Consider the following 15,603-nt stretch of genomic DNA (forward strand, 5'->3'; position numbering starts at 1 on the left):
TTTACGAATTAATTCTTAAACGTATGCGTGCGTCGCTAAAGATTTTGTACCTATTTATTGTTGTTTGTGATCGCAACCGACGCGCACGCTCAAACGAATCCGTGTAACAAGTTATACAAATTACGTAAAATGTATTTTAGAGTGTGTTTCGTTGCTTTGGTATTTTTAAGTTTCACAAATTGTGCAAATGTAATTTCGCGCCAAAATGCATATTCGAAAAAAGATTCCCGCGAAAAGTCAAAGAGTATACACGTTCATGAACAATTGATGGACAATTTGTTTATTATCTATGATCCTTCTTTTCTCGCGCTCGTGTGGCCGAAAATAAAGAATGGTGTACATTTGAGTTTGGATAGGTATTGTTGGACCGAATTGAGTGTGTTTTTCAAAGATTATTTGGATGGTCACGCTTGGGCATATAAAAGTAAGTATTTGTTTGTATAATATTATAGAAGACTAATTTTTTATGATGATATATATGATGATAAGCATTATGCAATTAACGTAATAATATAAATTATGTATTTTTGAATTAATTTATGTAAAGTAAAAAATAGGTGTATATTTTTTTAAAATTTTAGCGGTAATTATTAATTAGTATAAAACTAATTTTAACTTTGTTTACGTCATTTAAGATGTGAAAGTAATAAGCATAAATGTAACATTGTATATAAAATTTAAATTTAAATCTCGCGCTATTTCCACGCACATAAAATTATAAAACATTTGCTTTTATAAGTCATAATATTTACGTGCGATTACTCTCATAGAAGTAAACAACGATTCGTAGGAAGATCGTAATTATGATAATGTAAACGCATCGAAAGCAAAAGTGTCACGCGCCAGCGCATCTCGTGAGATGATGCACTGTCAATGACATTACTTGTATACGTAGTATATTATTATTAGTCTGTGAAATTACAGATAAATGAGAATTAAACTACTGTAAATAAAAAGTTAATATTGTTACCCTGTAATTGGAGAAATCCCTGTTTTTAAGATTTCTATTAATTCCTCAAGTAGGTATTAGCAAGTTATTAGGTTAAAGATTTGTCAAACTAATAAAATTAGAAACTTGAGGAAGTCCACTGCAATTATGTACAATTCATACTGGAAATCCTGAAACCCATATTTGAAATACACATAAACTAAATAAAAAGTTTGTAACTCATAGCTAAAAGATGCTTGCTTCTTTTGCACGCCTCATAAGCGAAGCGTTGAGGTGGGTACTACTGTCGCTTCGCGCAAAACATCTGATTTTTCAAACTTAAAATGTCTTTATGTATCATACATTGCACTTGTAAGATAATACATACACACACATATTAAGAAAAAACACTATTTTTAACGTTCATGATATTTTTGATGTCATTTTTGTTATTTAAACTAGTTAAAAAACAGTTTAAAAAAGTTCTGTCTTGGACGTCCGTGTGTCTGTATGTGCGGATCCTTTTTCTTGTTAACACGATAGCGACCGAAATACTTTACTAATCGAGTCTTTTTTTTTCTCTTACGCTTGAGTATGCTCAGGAATAGAACCCTTTCATTTTTCAGGGTCTGATTCGATGTGGTTTAATTGTTATTAAATAAACAAAAATAATAATTAATAAATATTTATTAAAAAAAAATTATGAGGCGTGCACTTTTGGATTTTTTATTATTTATTAGTGGTTATTTAACATACGGAAAAACTCAACTCGGCAACACAGATTTTCATAAGAAAACCGCAGCTAATCCGCTAATTCGCTATCAGCGCCGGTTGTAGAATGTAGAGCCGGCATTAAAGGTAGAGCCAAAAGTTCTAATGGTAATTTTTTATCGAGGCTTTCGCGTTATTTTTAATTAAAAAAAGATATATTTTTCAATATTTTTTAACTCTTGTTTCAAGAATTTAGTTATATATTTACATTCCATGACTTCTATTACCTATTTATCAACATCATGATGATCTATGAACAAAGCAATGTGTTCAATGAAAATATTTTGTTAGGCACTTTGGCTCGTGCTACGATCTGGACGCCTGAAGTCTCTCTGCTCGCTCTAAAAAGGTACAGAAGAGACATATCACATAGATCTAATATAGGTACATATGTTAAATTAATAAAACAACTTCAGATCGTTGGGGTCGAAAAAGTCCCATCTGCTAATGCTAACTACTTCCATATTTCATAAACTTACAACAGAGATTAAGAAAATAATGGACCGTACTTAATCATACTCTTGCTTTTGAGTTTTGCTGCGGTTAGTACCTTTATTTGTCATGAAAAGTTCTCTATTTCAAAAATGTAAATATTGAGGTATGACATTATTATAATAAAGGCTATTTTTGCGTGACAGACGGCGAGAGCATCTCGTGATTGCGGTAAAAACTTGATGAAATAATACTCAGTCATTAAGGCAATTATGTGTTTTAACTAACGTGCCGACAATTTCTATTTTGTTTATCTTCAAATGTTTATCAGTATATTTAAATAATTTAAGCGCATTTAAATCAAACATTTCGGGCAACAATGAACGCTAGATACTTTTTGAAAGTAAAATTTAAAATGAATCAGGAATTTGAAAATGGAAAATTGTCTAACGAATTTTGCTAGGGAAACCTATGATTAGTTTGAAATCAAAACAAATTTGATGAAATCAGCATTCATAAATAGCGCAAGCGCAAGCAATAACGTTTTCCCGGCTGAAAGTAGATATAAAATGTTTGTTTCACACGCGCAAGATTTATATTACGAGAATTAAGGAGCCTTTTATTTAATTTTACTCATAGGGATGATAAAAATAAACCTTATTATTATTTATTATTTACAATAATCAATGTCGCACATATATTTTATTTGTGAACAAGTTTGCTGTTTAATACAAGTTGTTCTTCGCAAAAATAACAATAATCTAGTGATGCGTAAAATCGTAATTCATTGTTTAATCCAGTTTGTATGTAGATACAGTTAATCCATTTTGGAATTTATTAACAACTTAACTGAACTACGTAATATCCGTTTACTATAGGTATTTGCTTAAATACCTAACACAATTTTTAAATGAACCGATTGATATGTCGCAGGCAAATCGTATAATTTTGTCGTTCAAAAACGGACAGTTTATAAACGCATTTTGAGTTATGCTTAGGATTTGCTTATTCCAAAACTAATTTAAAATAAATAAAATACCCATGCCCTAACCAAACCAAAAAGTAATGATTTCAAATTGTCGACATACATAGTTAATACAAACTACGGATAATATTAAATAACCGGTCATAGGAAAAATCTCTACATATAAAATTCTCGTGTGACAATTATTAATATTGTAACACGAGTAAGTAACAATACTACTCCAAAACTGCTGAACTGATTCTCATGAAATTTTGCAATATATTTATTTTTTATACCCTTATGGCAAGCAGACAACGTTTGTCTGTACAGATCATAGTAGTGTTATAAAATTTATTTGTATACATTTATAAGTCTATTTTTGTACAATAACTATGTAGTTATATTTTTCACTTCAAACCTAAATCCATTAGAATTATTTTCATAAATAGTGGGCTTTTCAATTTGTAGCTGCAGATGCATCAGGCCGATATTCGTCATCATTCTTCACGGGAAACAAGTTCTGGTTGGGGTCCAAACAACAATGCCAAATTCTGGTACGTTCTAGTTGTTAATAATGGAAGCAATTTAAACTCTTTATCATCTTTTTCTGTTTTTATTAGTATTCTAACTGCTGTTGCTCATTATGAATGACTGCTGTGCCCTGCGGTTTCACCCGCATTGCTCTACTCCTGTTGGTCTTAGCGTGATGATATATAAGTAAGCCTATAGCCTTCTTCGATAAATGGGCTATCTAATACTGAAAGAAAATGTTTTCAAATCGGACCTGTGATTTGAAAGATTTTGATTTTTTCACGATTTTTGACCTGTGTGTTCCTGTGATTTGCGCGTTCAATCGAGGAAGGCTATAGGCTGTATGCCTATATATTATCATCTCTCTAAGACCAACAGGAGTGGAGCACTGCGGGTAAAACCGCGGAGCACAGCTAGATAATGAATATATTGTAATATTTCAGAACAATGCATACGAGTCTCAAGAGCAAGATCAAACTTGGGGAGAGTTTTATAGTGGGGACTATCTCAAGACGTTGCTCAAGGGGAACACGAATTTTGGTCGGAGTAAGTATTTTTTATTGATTTCAGATTTAGGATAAGGTATTAGGCCATCTTTCAAGAATTAAATTATGTAATATAAAGATAGAAAATTAAAATGCAATCAAAATGAAAAAGAAGATATATATGTATTTTGATAGTATCAAGCGTGATTCACAACTTTTCGTCTCCTCAATATAATTTTACAGTACCTAAAAAAGTATAAAAAACGTCCATATCTTGTAGCTAGACGTGAATGCTTATTATTTAGTGTACATTTATACACGTTTATCGTACATTAAACTATATATTTTATCATGTACGAAAATTATATTTTATTGTTGTGTGAAACTTGCAATTTTTTGTAAAATGAATATTATATTTTATTATATCAAAACTGTACCCTGAAAGCTAAGGATTTAGTTGCTTTGCGATGTAATTTATATCTAACTAAACTATTGACTATTATATAAATAAAATTGTATATATTCAGACTTAGATTTTGGTAAAAATAAACTTATTTATAAATATAAAATATACTTAATAATAACGCAGACCAGCAAGACTGGCATGCGCTGGTCCAGCGCGACGAGCTGGTGCGGCGGCTGGTCCGCGCGGACAACGCGCCGCCCTTCGCCCTCGGGTACTCCGCCCTGCAGCTGCAGCTCAACCTCACTAGCTTGGCTTTGGCTAAGGTGAGGGGTGAAAATAATATATACTGCGCAATACTTTATTACTCTGACACCTATGGAAAGTTCATGGAAAATATATTTATTTATTTATTTATTTATTTATTTATTCAAAAAACACACACTAACATTACAGTTTCCCAATACGATAGTGGTTTTACATTTAATTGGTTACATTGAAATTATAAATATTTAACATACAAATAAAGACATTAATTATCACTTTTTATAGCATATTACAAATAAAGCTACTCGCGTGAATTCATCCCAAGTGCAACAAAATATATCCGAATTTATATAAAATTAATATCAAAATTATTACGTTTCACTTATATTAATAAAATATATTAATGTCTATTTTTTTATCGAGTACCGAAAAATGGCTTAAATTTAACATCATATAAAATAACTTACTTTCTTGTGTCTAACACTTTAATTATCACATTACAGTCATACGATGTGATACTGGGCGTCTGCTTGCCAAGATCCTGCGCGTCTGAAGATATCGTCTCCATTATAAACTTCTCGATCATGCTCAACGATCACTTAAAGTACAACAACTCCCTCAGCAGATCTGTTAAAATCACATCCATTAAACAAATACAAGGTTACGACATTAAAGACGACGTGGTCGCTGTCCTGACCATTCTGATCACGATAATTTTTATATTGCTATCTGTAATAGCAACATTGGTAGATCTAGATGTCTTCGCAGCAAGCCACCAAACGTTAAACCTAAATAAACCCATGAATAAGGAAGAAATTGACAGGAAAACAATCACAAGGCCAGTGATAGTGGATGCAGTAATGAAGAACGCAAATAATGCTGGGACGTTAAAGCTGTGCGATCCAAAACTACCTCCTTCAATTACGCTGGGCGTAGTAAACATGGAGGGGACCGGGAATTGCAGGAGATGCGGGAAATATAGGAAACAATGCGCTATTTCGAGACAATTTGACAATTTCCCGCCGTGTCCGAGGATGAAATACAACTCCTGCGCAAGCTTGAACACAGAAGTCAAGAAAACTAACGGTTTAATGAAGGATCTGTTGCTGAGTTTCTCGATAAAGCACAGCTGGATGAGGGTCTTCAACACGAATCTGGCGAACAAGGATCTGTCCGTGATACACGCTGTTAAAATTATCGCAACGTTTTGGATAATTTTTATACACGTAGCTGTCACTGTTAGCTATGTTTCAAGTGAGTCTGATATTTTCTGGTGTTATTTTAATTGGTAGTATAATTATTGTGTGCTGTATTTGTTGTATTTCAGATAGCGGGGATATAAATGATCCCAGTAATATGTATTATAATATACTGGCAACTGGAACGCTCGCGTTTGATACTCTGTTTTTTGTGAGGTCAGTATTTTTAGGTTCTATCAAATTAAAGCATTTTTAATCACTCATAAATTAATATAAACCATGTAGACTGCAAAATATTTTCCTAATGGCAAGCTTAAAATTAACACATTGGGTTGAAACATCAAGGTCTTATTAATTAATTATTAATAAGTTGGCCTGTGACGTGTTCTTCAAAAAAGTTGTTCTATTCTTCCTTTATACTTTTCTGATCTATTTTTTTCTGTTTTGTACCGTTCTGTTCCGTCCTGTTCTCTTCTGTTCCGTTCTGCCGTATTTATTTTCTATCCTATTCTTTGACAATTGTTATTTGCAGCGGCATATTCAGCGCGCACCACTTCTTCTACCTGAAGGGGCGCTACTGCAGCGAGGAGGTGCTGCGGTGTTCTGGACCATGTGGCCAGCTGTCTCAGCTCATGTGCTTTATCATTAATCGGGCTATACGGTAGGTTGGGGGCTGATGATGACTTTTTGTTTGATGATGACACCTTTTAAAGCAGGAGATATTGCACCGTATATTTTTCGTGATTTTTTTAAATATTAACAAAAGAAAACTACTCTCTTATCTTTTTTCGAGAATATTGAAATGATAAAAATATAATAAAAGTTTAGTTGAATCAAACAGGATTGGCAGAAGATGCGGGTTCGAATCCCGCCTAGCGCTCGAATTTTTTCTATTCTTTAAAATTATTTTTTTTTATAAAAAAAATGGAAAAATAATAATCCACTGAAATAAACATCTCCCCCCAGGCTACTCCCCCCCTACGTGTTCGCGATATTCACGTCCTCAGTGGTGTCCCGCGCGTTGCACGCCAGCGTGACGCTCGGGAGCGGGACTGACACGTGCCACACGTACTGGTGGCGGAACTTGTTGTATATCACTAACTTGTACCCGCGGGAAGACCAGGTATTATACCAATATGGTACCTAGTAAATAATAATAAAATCTTTATTGACATTATTAGTAATGTACAGGTAATAGTCCGGGATACATCGCCCATTTTTGCAAGTGATTACTATCAAGCTAATTTTTCGTGAGTAGCTTTATTTTGATGAGATGCCCAATAATTTCATGTACAAAACTCTCGATTGTGGTAGCTACCAGAGGAAACAAGGATAAAATATTTTGATTTGATGGTTCTCAAATATTAATTACTAACTGAATGTTTTTTTTGTTCAATCTCAAGATAATTATCTAAATTATTCGAAAAAAATATTTGTCCTACAAAATCTATGGTTTGATCAAAGAGTCCCCCTTTCCAATGTGTATCGATAACGAAGTCATCATAAATGATTACTAACCAGCTGATTTTTTTATTTTCACTTATTTAATACTTATATAATTCAACAGACATATTGTCCTACAAATTGCGTAATAAATATTTGAGAACCGTCAATCCAAAAAATTTTATCCTTGTTACCTCTGTAAGCTACCACAATCGAGAGTTTCGTACATGAAATTATTGGGCATCTCATCAAAATAAAGCTACTCACGAAAAATTAGCTTGATAGTAATCACTTGCAAAAATGGGCGATGTATCCCGGACTATAAAAACAATGAACCCGAACTCCTGAACTAGTTAAACACTGTATCACGAGCCAGTGGCTTCTCCCAATATTGATCATGCCCCTAAAAATAAGTAATAATTGTAGTTGTTTATGTTTGATTTATTATTGTTTTATAGGTTGGAGATTGTGACACGTTATTATAGTATTTATGTGAAGTCAGCACCAATTTAGTGCATGTATGCTGAATGTTAATATGTAAAAAGAAGTACTAAAAAGATTTTTTTTTCGAACTTACATTTATTGGTATTCCATAGAAATCAAAATATAAGTTGTATTAGTGTATCAAAATCAATGCCTCTTCCGTTGTTATTATACATATATAACTCAAGAACAGCTTTATTCGGACTATTTAGAAGATGGTTTATGTGAAGTTTGTACAAAATCTTTATAACGGTTCTTCAGTTATTACATTATTTGTAACAAATGAATTCATTAAATGGTGAATTATTTCATAAATGGGGATTGTGCTGACAAAGTGAACTTTCTATCAGATGGGGATTGTGCTGACAAAGTGAACTTTCTATCAGATGGGGATTGTGTTGTCAAATTGAATCTATTTTCAGTCTTGACAGTAAAAATATGTTGTTATGTCGTTCATGAAGTCATTTCATTTTATTATTCGTGCTGTCTCGCGCGGTGTTGTTGCTCTTCGCGAGCACTGAGCACAATCCACTTGCAGTACACACACATATATCCCCACTTACAGTGCATGCACATCTCGTGGTACCTCTCTGCCGAGACGCAGCTGCACGCGTGCGGCGCGGTGCTGTGCGCTCTGCTCGCGACGCGCAAGCGGCTCGTGCTGTCTCTCGCGGTGTTGTTGCTGTTCGCGAGCACTGCGTTCGATGTCATCGCTACTTATACGGAGGATTTTGTGTGAGTTTCTAGAAAGTATTTTTATTTAATTAAAATTGATGTAACAAAATAATGTCTTTTATATGAATCTAGCTGTCGCGGCCGTAGCCGCGCGTAGTCAAAGAAAATCCCGCAGTTCCCTTTCCCGTGGGATTTCCGAGATAAAACCTATTCAATGTCCCATCTCAGGTCCCAAGCTATATCTGTACTAAATTTCATCCAAATTGGTTCAGTATAAGATGAAGATGAAGATGAACATGAGGATGAAGATGATGATGATGAAGACGAAAATGAACTTGAGGATGAGGATGAAGGAGAATGAATGACTGAGAATGGGAATGAAAATGACAATTCATAATTCAATATTAAAAATAACAAAGTTTCAAACGAACTAGCAACCCTTATTTCACCTTTATAGGAATGCAATTTTCAAATTAAAATGATTGAATTATGTAGGTATTATTAAAAATAAAAATAAAACTATATCTTTCAGAAATAGTGTTGGGTACGCATGGGAGGGTCACGTGTGGAGCCACGCGGCGCCCTACGTGCTGGGCGTGCTTACCGGCTGGCTAGTACATCGGATAGACGGGCTGCTTACCGTACCTAAGGTAAGGGAACATTTATTAAAATATCATTTTTCTTTTAATTATTTTTTATAAGTAGCACTAGGTAAGTCCTCTCTTTGGAATAAAGTAAAGAACACACACCCTACTCTATACAGTGTAAATATACGGTTACAATGATGTGACTGAATACGTTTACTAACTGAATGTTTTTTTTTGTTCAATCTCAAGATAATTATCTAAATTATTCGAAAAAATATTTGTCCTACAAAATCTATGGTTTGATCAAAGAGTCCCCCTTTCCAATGTGTATCGATAACGAAGTCATCATAAATGATTACTAACCAGCTGATTTTTTTATTTTCACTTATTTAATACTTATATAATTCAACAGACATATTGTCCTACAAATTGCGTAATAAATATTTGAGAACCGTCAAATCAAAAATTTTTATCCTTGTTACCTCTGTAAGCTACCACAATCGAGAGTTTCGTACATGAAATTATTGGGCATCTCATCAAAATAAAGCTACTCACGAAAAATTAGCTTGATAGTAATCACTTGCAAAAATGGGCGATGTATCCCGGACTATGACTAAAAAGTAAAATGATAAATAATCTTGTCAGATGTGGTCAGTATCCCTGTGGATATGGTCATGTTGCGCAGCGCTTGGCTCATGGGCACTGCCCTGGGCATCGTGGGGCATGGGGCCAGTGGCGGCGGGCTGGGTGACCGCGTGGCTGCACCTGCTGTGGCCCGCTGCGGGGATCTGGCCCGCGGTGGTCTGCTCTACTAAGTATGCGTGTGAGTATTGTAAACTGTGCAAAGATGCATGTAGCGTATGACTGTTTAAGAGATAATTTTTTTGACATAAAAAAACCTTTAATGAGATTGTGAATACTTTTTGTTTCAATTTGCGTTTACGGATAATAGACACTGTGTTATCATTTTCAGATATTTTTTTTATACTTATCACAGAATTTTTAACGCTTCTGCTTAATTAACTCTACTTATTACATTTTATATATTTTGTGTATCTACCATTAATTTAACACGAAGGACATATAAACCCTCAGACCGTACGCGGCAACTACTTGACAGTCGAGCGTGGTGTGGTGTCAGTCGCTTGTGCTACTGCGCGCTGCTGCTGCACATGACACTTGCGCGCGCGCTGCTCGCAGCTGACACTGCGCTGTGTGCGAGTTTCGCGTGTCTGGTGAGTATACACATTCAGATACAAACACATACACTACACACAGACACAGAACACACTGGCCCACACAATATGCACACCCGGAACCGCTTACGATTTACATATTTTGCGTGTTATGAGAATACATTAATTAAATTCAGAAAATGCTGATAACGGGTTTTTAAAAACCCATAAGACACAATCTTTATTATAAAATAAAAATAAAAAATAAAAATAGTTTATTTAAATATCTGCTTAATAACATATTATATGCTGCTAATATTTGCTTAAAATATTTTTTACCAATTTATGTGAAAGCTTAGGTATTAACAATCTTTTTTATCAGCAATGTTGTAAATATCCTTAACATCACCATCACATACCAATACAGTTTCATTCTGAGATTCTTCAATATATTGGAAGAGATTACTTATTAGTAATAAGGCCGCCTTCTGTGTTGTATGTCCTAGCTTAAGTTTTTATTGTACCTACTACTTATTGTTATATTGGCAGCAATAAAGTGTTTAAAATAAAAATAAATAAATATTTCAATTATTTCCAGTTGTGTTACTACCTGGGCGTGACGGCCGTGACGTTGTTGTGTGCGTTCTGTCTGTGCGTGTTGGTAGAGATGCCGACCTGCGCCTTCCTCACCAGGCTCTCGGACTATGTGTATAGACGATAGACTCGGAAATCTTAGGTGTTACAAGCTCATAGGAAATTGATTTGTTTTGCTTTCTTTCAATAATGGAAGATATGGAAGATTTTTGTTCTCAAAAAGTATTTGCGAAAGAGAAAAATGTTTTAAAAACTACAAGAGAAAAGAAATAGTGTGTATTTAATTTTGTATTGTTTCCAAAAAATTTGTTTGTTCAGTTCTTCAGAAATGTTACTGTGAATTTTTGATTGCGTTTTTGATTTCGAAAGCAAAAAATTGTATGCAGTCATTTATTTATTACTGGAATAAAACAATTCTGTGTAAAGTATAGAGATGTATCGAAAATACTCCAATTTGACTGATTCTGTAAATTTAGTCGTTAGTTTAGTCGGTAAGGACATTATGATAGTTATTAATCAGAAATTGTAATAGCTTTTGCTTTTAGAATAAGTATTCCTATTTATTTATTTATAAGAATCAATTGTTACCTCAAAATAAAACGAAATATTAATAAAATTGTGTTTTATTACAAATCGTACAAACCTTACACTAGATAATATTTACAGCATATTTACATAGCGGTAACCTATTTACATTTTTGGAACTTATAACTAAAATAATAATAATTGTCATTCAATAAACAGTGAACACAAGTACTTATATAATAATTAAAAAACAGTAATTTGAGCAAAACATAATCCTTTTTAAAGAAAGCATACCTACTTTTTATCCAATTCATGCAGATAATTTCGAAAGAATACATAATCTTATGTCCGGTTGTCTTTGGAATTATGTAATAATATTTATATAAACAAATTACCAAATCATTTTATTAACAATTACATACTTGTTATAAGTGTATATGTATAATATACATAGGAATGTTTCATTAATTACTATTTATCTTTTTGTTTTGTTGATCGATTACACATTTTTCCATAGATTTAAAAATCCAACACATTGTCAATTAGATTCTGATTTCTTGAAACTTAAGAAACTATACAGTTTTAGTGTACAATTATAATATTTGTACATATATTTACATGCTAAGTTTTATTTTTATAATTTAATTTAACACATGAGACGACTCTATCGAGTATTACATTACTAATATTTTGCACACATCAGGAAAAATCAAGTCAAGTAGGCAAGTGACAAAAATGAAATTTGGGATCTCCCTTTTAATCAATCAAAATATGAAGTAATTTATTAAATTTACAAAATATTGAAATTTCTTTAATCCTCAAGATATAAAATGGGCAGAAAATGAGCAGTTTGAAAGTGACAAAATTTCTGAACTGCATATTATTTTGCAAAAAATTATTTTTTGAGACTCATTTCAGTGCATTGAAAAGCGACATGCGTGCACTTGGGCTAACTTTAAACATTTTAAAGTTTTGTAATAACAATATAAATAAAAAAAAACAACGTCACACATCTTTCATATACACGAGTCAATTCTCTCTTAACTTAACTTATTCTAATCACACGATAAAAAATTAAGACTTTTCGACTATAGTCGACAATTTTGGGTTAAATAATACATTGCTTCACATGTAAGTTACAAATCTACATTAGAACATGATTTTCCAACATACAAAGCAATGTAATTTAAAGTATTTGTGACTACACTCTGTGGGGTTTCTTCGACGGCGATACAATTTTTAGCATAGTGACAATCGGCGCTTCGAAAGCCACTGAGATGATGAACGCAAGGAAGTAGGATATCACAGTCAGTCCCAGGAATAGTACGAACTGGAAATGTAATGGAGAGAAAATTAATATTGTTGAAATTTACAAAAAAAAAATGTTACAAGTTCTATTTGTAGGTACTGTATGCAATATGTGTAAATGTACTGTAATTTCTTGTTTTTAATGTGTGTACTGTTGTACTGTTTTCATATTTGTAAGTTCCGTACGGTGTGCGCGTGTGTGCGTCCGTGTACATGTACTATGTGTGTGTGTATGTATTGTAAATTGGGCAAGGTATGTGTATGTGTGGTTGAATTTTTTATTTTGTTTCTATATAATATGTTCAGAGTATTGTGATTTGTGACTGTATACGATGTAAAGTGAGCAGCAAACGTATGTGTGTTAATAGTTATGTGTTGTTTTCTGTATTCAGAGTATGTGCTCGCATGTGTATTGTTTTATGTTCATATTGTGTGTTTGCGTTTGTGTGTGTTTTTTTTATTTATAGAGGGGAAAATACTGCTAAATATTGTGTATATGTGTTTGTGTGTATGTGTGTGCACTCACCACGAGCATCTCGCCCAAGTGAATGGGGTGCGTGAGGTGCATGGCGACGTAGCGCAGCACGACGGGGTGCACGAGGTACGCGCAGTACGTCACGCGGGAGAACGGGTACAGCACGGGCGCGGAGAGGAGCGGTCGTACCCAGCCTGCAATGGAGATGTTAGGTTTTTATTGTTTATCTATTAAAATAAATCGATTTTTACAAAATATATTTGTTTCATTAAGTAAGATAAGGTATAATCACAAATTTTCACAATTGACGACTATTTACTTATTACTTTCAAGTTTGAATTCCAAGTTACGATAGGAACAAATTGTTACATTTTAAATAACTATTCGTATGTTTAATAAATATACTCTACTACAGTATAATACACTTTTTAAGAATTAGGCATATCAATCAATAATGAAGTACAGTTACAGAGAGTAGTCTTTACTAAAATAATGAAACACTACATAAAACCTGATATTAAACCAAACACGAAAGTAAAAAAAATCCAAATTTTATATACATACCTCCATAACCAGTAGAGCAAGCTATAATAATCCAGCCGATACAGGCCGCCCACAGCGAGTGCGACAGCGCGCTGTACGCGGCCGCGCTCGCCGCGCTCAGCTCCGCGCGGTACAGACCGAAGATCAGCAGCAGTAACGTGCTGGTGCATGCCACCCAGCCCACTGTCGCCCATATCTGGGGTAATGGACTTTATTAGTAGGTGTAAATTGATAAGATGAGGAGTAGGAGGAGATGAGCGTGCTCGTATAAGCTACCCAGCCTACCGGGAACCATATCTGGAATTTGGACTCTAATAGTTGGTAGGTAGAGTTGAAAGTCGTAAGTTGTGGTCGGAGGAAGAGCAATGTATACTCTATTAGCAGGTAGGTATGTAGAGTTGAAAGCCGTACCGTACCAAGTGTGTGTGATCATTGACAACGAGTAAGGTATGTAGGGTATTGTTTGTATACGTAGTATATTATTATTAGTCTGTGGTATTGTATAATATTTAGGATGGAAAGTTGGAATGGCCCTTTAGAAACCTGAAATACTGGAAAAATAAAATTTTGCTAAACAGAAACATTCCTTTATTCATAAAAAGAAATAGAACTGCATAAATATTTTTGAAAACGATTTTTAAAACTTTTACTCACTCTGCCCATCCTAATTTTCAAGTTAGTCTTGAACAAGATCCAGCCGGTTGCCATGCCAACGAGATAGGGTCCCAGCCGGGTCCAGGGCTTGTCGTAAATCTTGTCAAACTGCGTGAACGGGTCTTCACTGTTAGGAATGTGTTCACTGCTCCATGATACGTAGCCAGTTGTGAATAGAGATGATACGAAGAAAACGCCGGTCAGGATCACTGAGAGTTTGAAGTGGCTAGAAAATAAAAGTGGAGAAGATTGTTTAAAAGGTTTTTGATATGATAATAATATGACCGTATCGTTTGCAACAAATCTTGTTGTAGCATGGAGATTTGATACGAGTTTAGCAAAAATGATGCCTTTTTCAATTACTTGTTCATATAGAAATCGATCGAAAAGATGACATGTTGTTACACTGTGTGTGTGTTGTGACTGGACATGGAATATATTAAAGTAAGAAAGAAAGTCGTACAATATAGTGTTGGTTATTACTATAGTAAGTGCAAAAGAAGAAGGTCCTACCGCATTTATGTGTAGGTATTTATTGAAACAATATTCAATCAATCGTTGCGCTACTAATAATTGATTAATAATAAATACAGAGTAAGAAAGACTTACCTGGTAGCTAGGATAAGTAAGATCGCACTAACTGCGTAGAATTGCGTGTCGTCTGAAAGGTACCAACTCCATAACATGCACTGGAAAGCAATAATATCATTTTAAATTTTACTGTTAACTAATTTAACCACTCATTATCAGGGATACTTTTAGTTAATTAATAAAATTGTACTGCTAATAACTTCAATTAAAAAGCATTCTACATCGAAACTAAAAATCAAGAACTTGGAACTACTAACTACTCATAGGAAACTACTGATCTTCATTCAAAATAACTTTACTTTTAACTTTTGAAAAGAAGGTCCAACACTAAGATAAATAACACTCAGTCATTTTTGCATCACGGGCTGATAACAAAGATTCCAAAATCCTCATCTTACACCATGTCATGAGGGTATTGCTATGATGCGACCTTGAAATTTTACTCTCAACGCGGCCAGAAACTCAAACATTCATTTTTTCAACTAGACTTCTTTTAAAAGCACTTTCGAATCGTTATTTCATATTTTTAACAATTACCACCAATTCGGAAAGCAGTAGGTATCTATGGAG

At 33.9% G+C, this 15,603-nt stretch overlaps 2 protein-coding genes across 5 annotated transcripts in view; one reads left to right on the forward strand and one right to left on the reverse strand.

The window, feature by feature from the left end:
- Positions 1-76: 76 nt before the first annotated feature.
- LOC149489307 (nose resistant to fluoxetine protein 6-like) lies at positions 77-11,547 on the forward strand. The gene is made up of 13 exons (XM_089711875.1): positions 77-424; positions 3,564-3,649; positions 4,070-4,172; positions 4,701-4,840; positions 5,285-6,035; positions 6,109-6,196; positions 6,513-6,641; positions 6,947-7,103; positions 8,472-8,641; positions 9,114-9,231; positions 9,814-9,991; positions 10,264-10,403; positions 10,942-11,547. The coding sequence occupies exons 1-13, from the start codon at positions 130-132 to the stop codon at positions 11,062-11,064; spliced, it is 2,478 nt and encodes an 825-aa protein (XP_089568001.1). The 5' UTR covers positions 77-129; the 3' UTR covers positions 11,065-11,547.
- LOC149489308 (nose resistant to fluoxetine protein 6-like) overlaps positions 11,545-15,603 on the reverse strand; it is a 37,172-nt gene continuing 33,113 nt past the window's right edge. For all 4 annotated transcript variants that reach the window (XM_089711861.1, XM_089711853.1, XM_089711846.1 and 1 more), the window contains exons 11-15: positions 15,052-15,131; positions 14,443-14,668; positions 13,810-13,984; positions 13,297-13,439; positions 11,545-12,792 (exon numbers count right to left, since the gene is read on the reverse strand). In XM_089711861.1, the coding sequence (XP_089567987.1) occupies positions 12,664-12,792; positions 13,297-13,439; positions 13,810-13,984; positions 14,443-14,668; positions 15,052-15,131 (753 nt within the window). In that variant the 3' untranslated portion in view covers positions 11,545-12,663. The remainder of the gene's footprint in view (positions 12,793-13,296; positions 13,440-13,809; positions 13,985-14,442; positions 14,669-15,051; positions 15,132-15,603) is intronic.

Source organism: Colias philodice, chromosome 3 (genome assembly GCF_061535455.1).
Source record: "Colias philodice isolate Cphi_HAF_F1 chromosome 3, ilColPhil1 Martin Lab GWU primary, whole genome shotgun sequence".
NCBI lineage: Eukaryota > Metazoa > Arthropoda > Insecta > Lepidoptera > Pieridae > Colias > Colias philodice.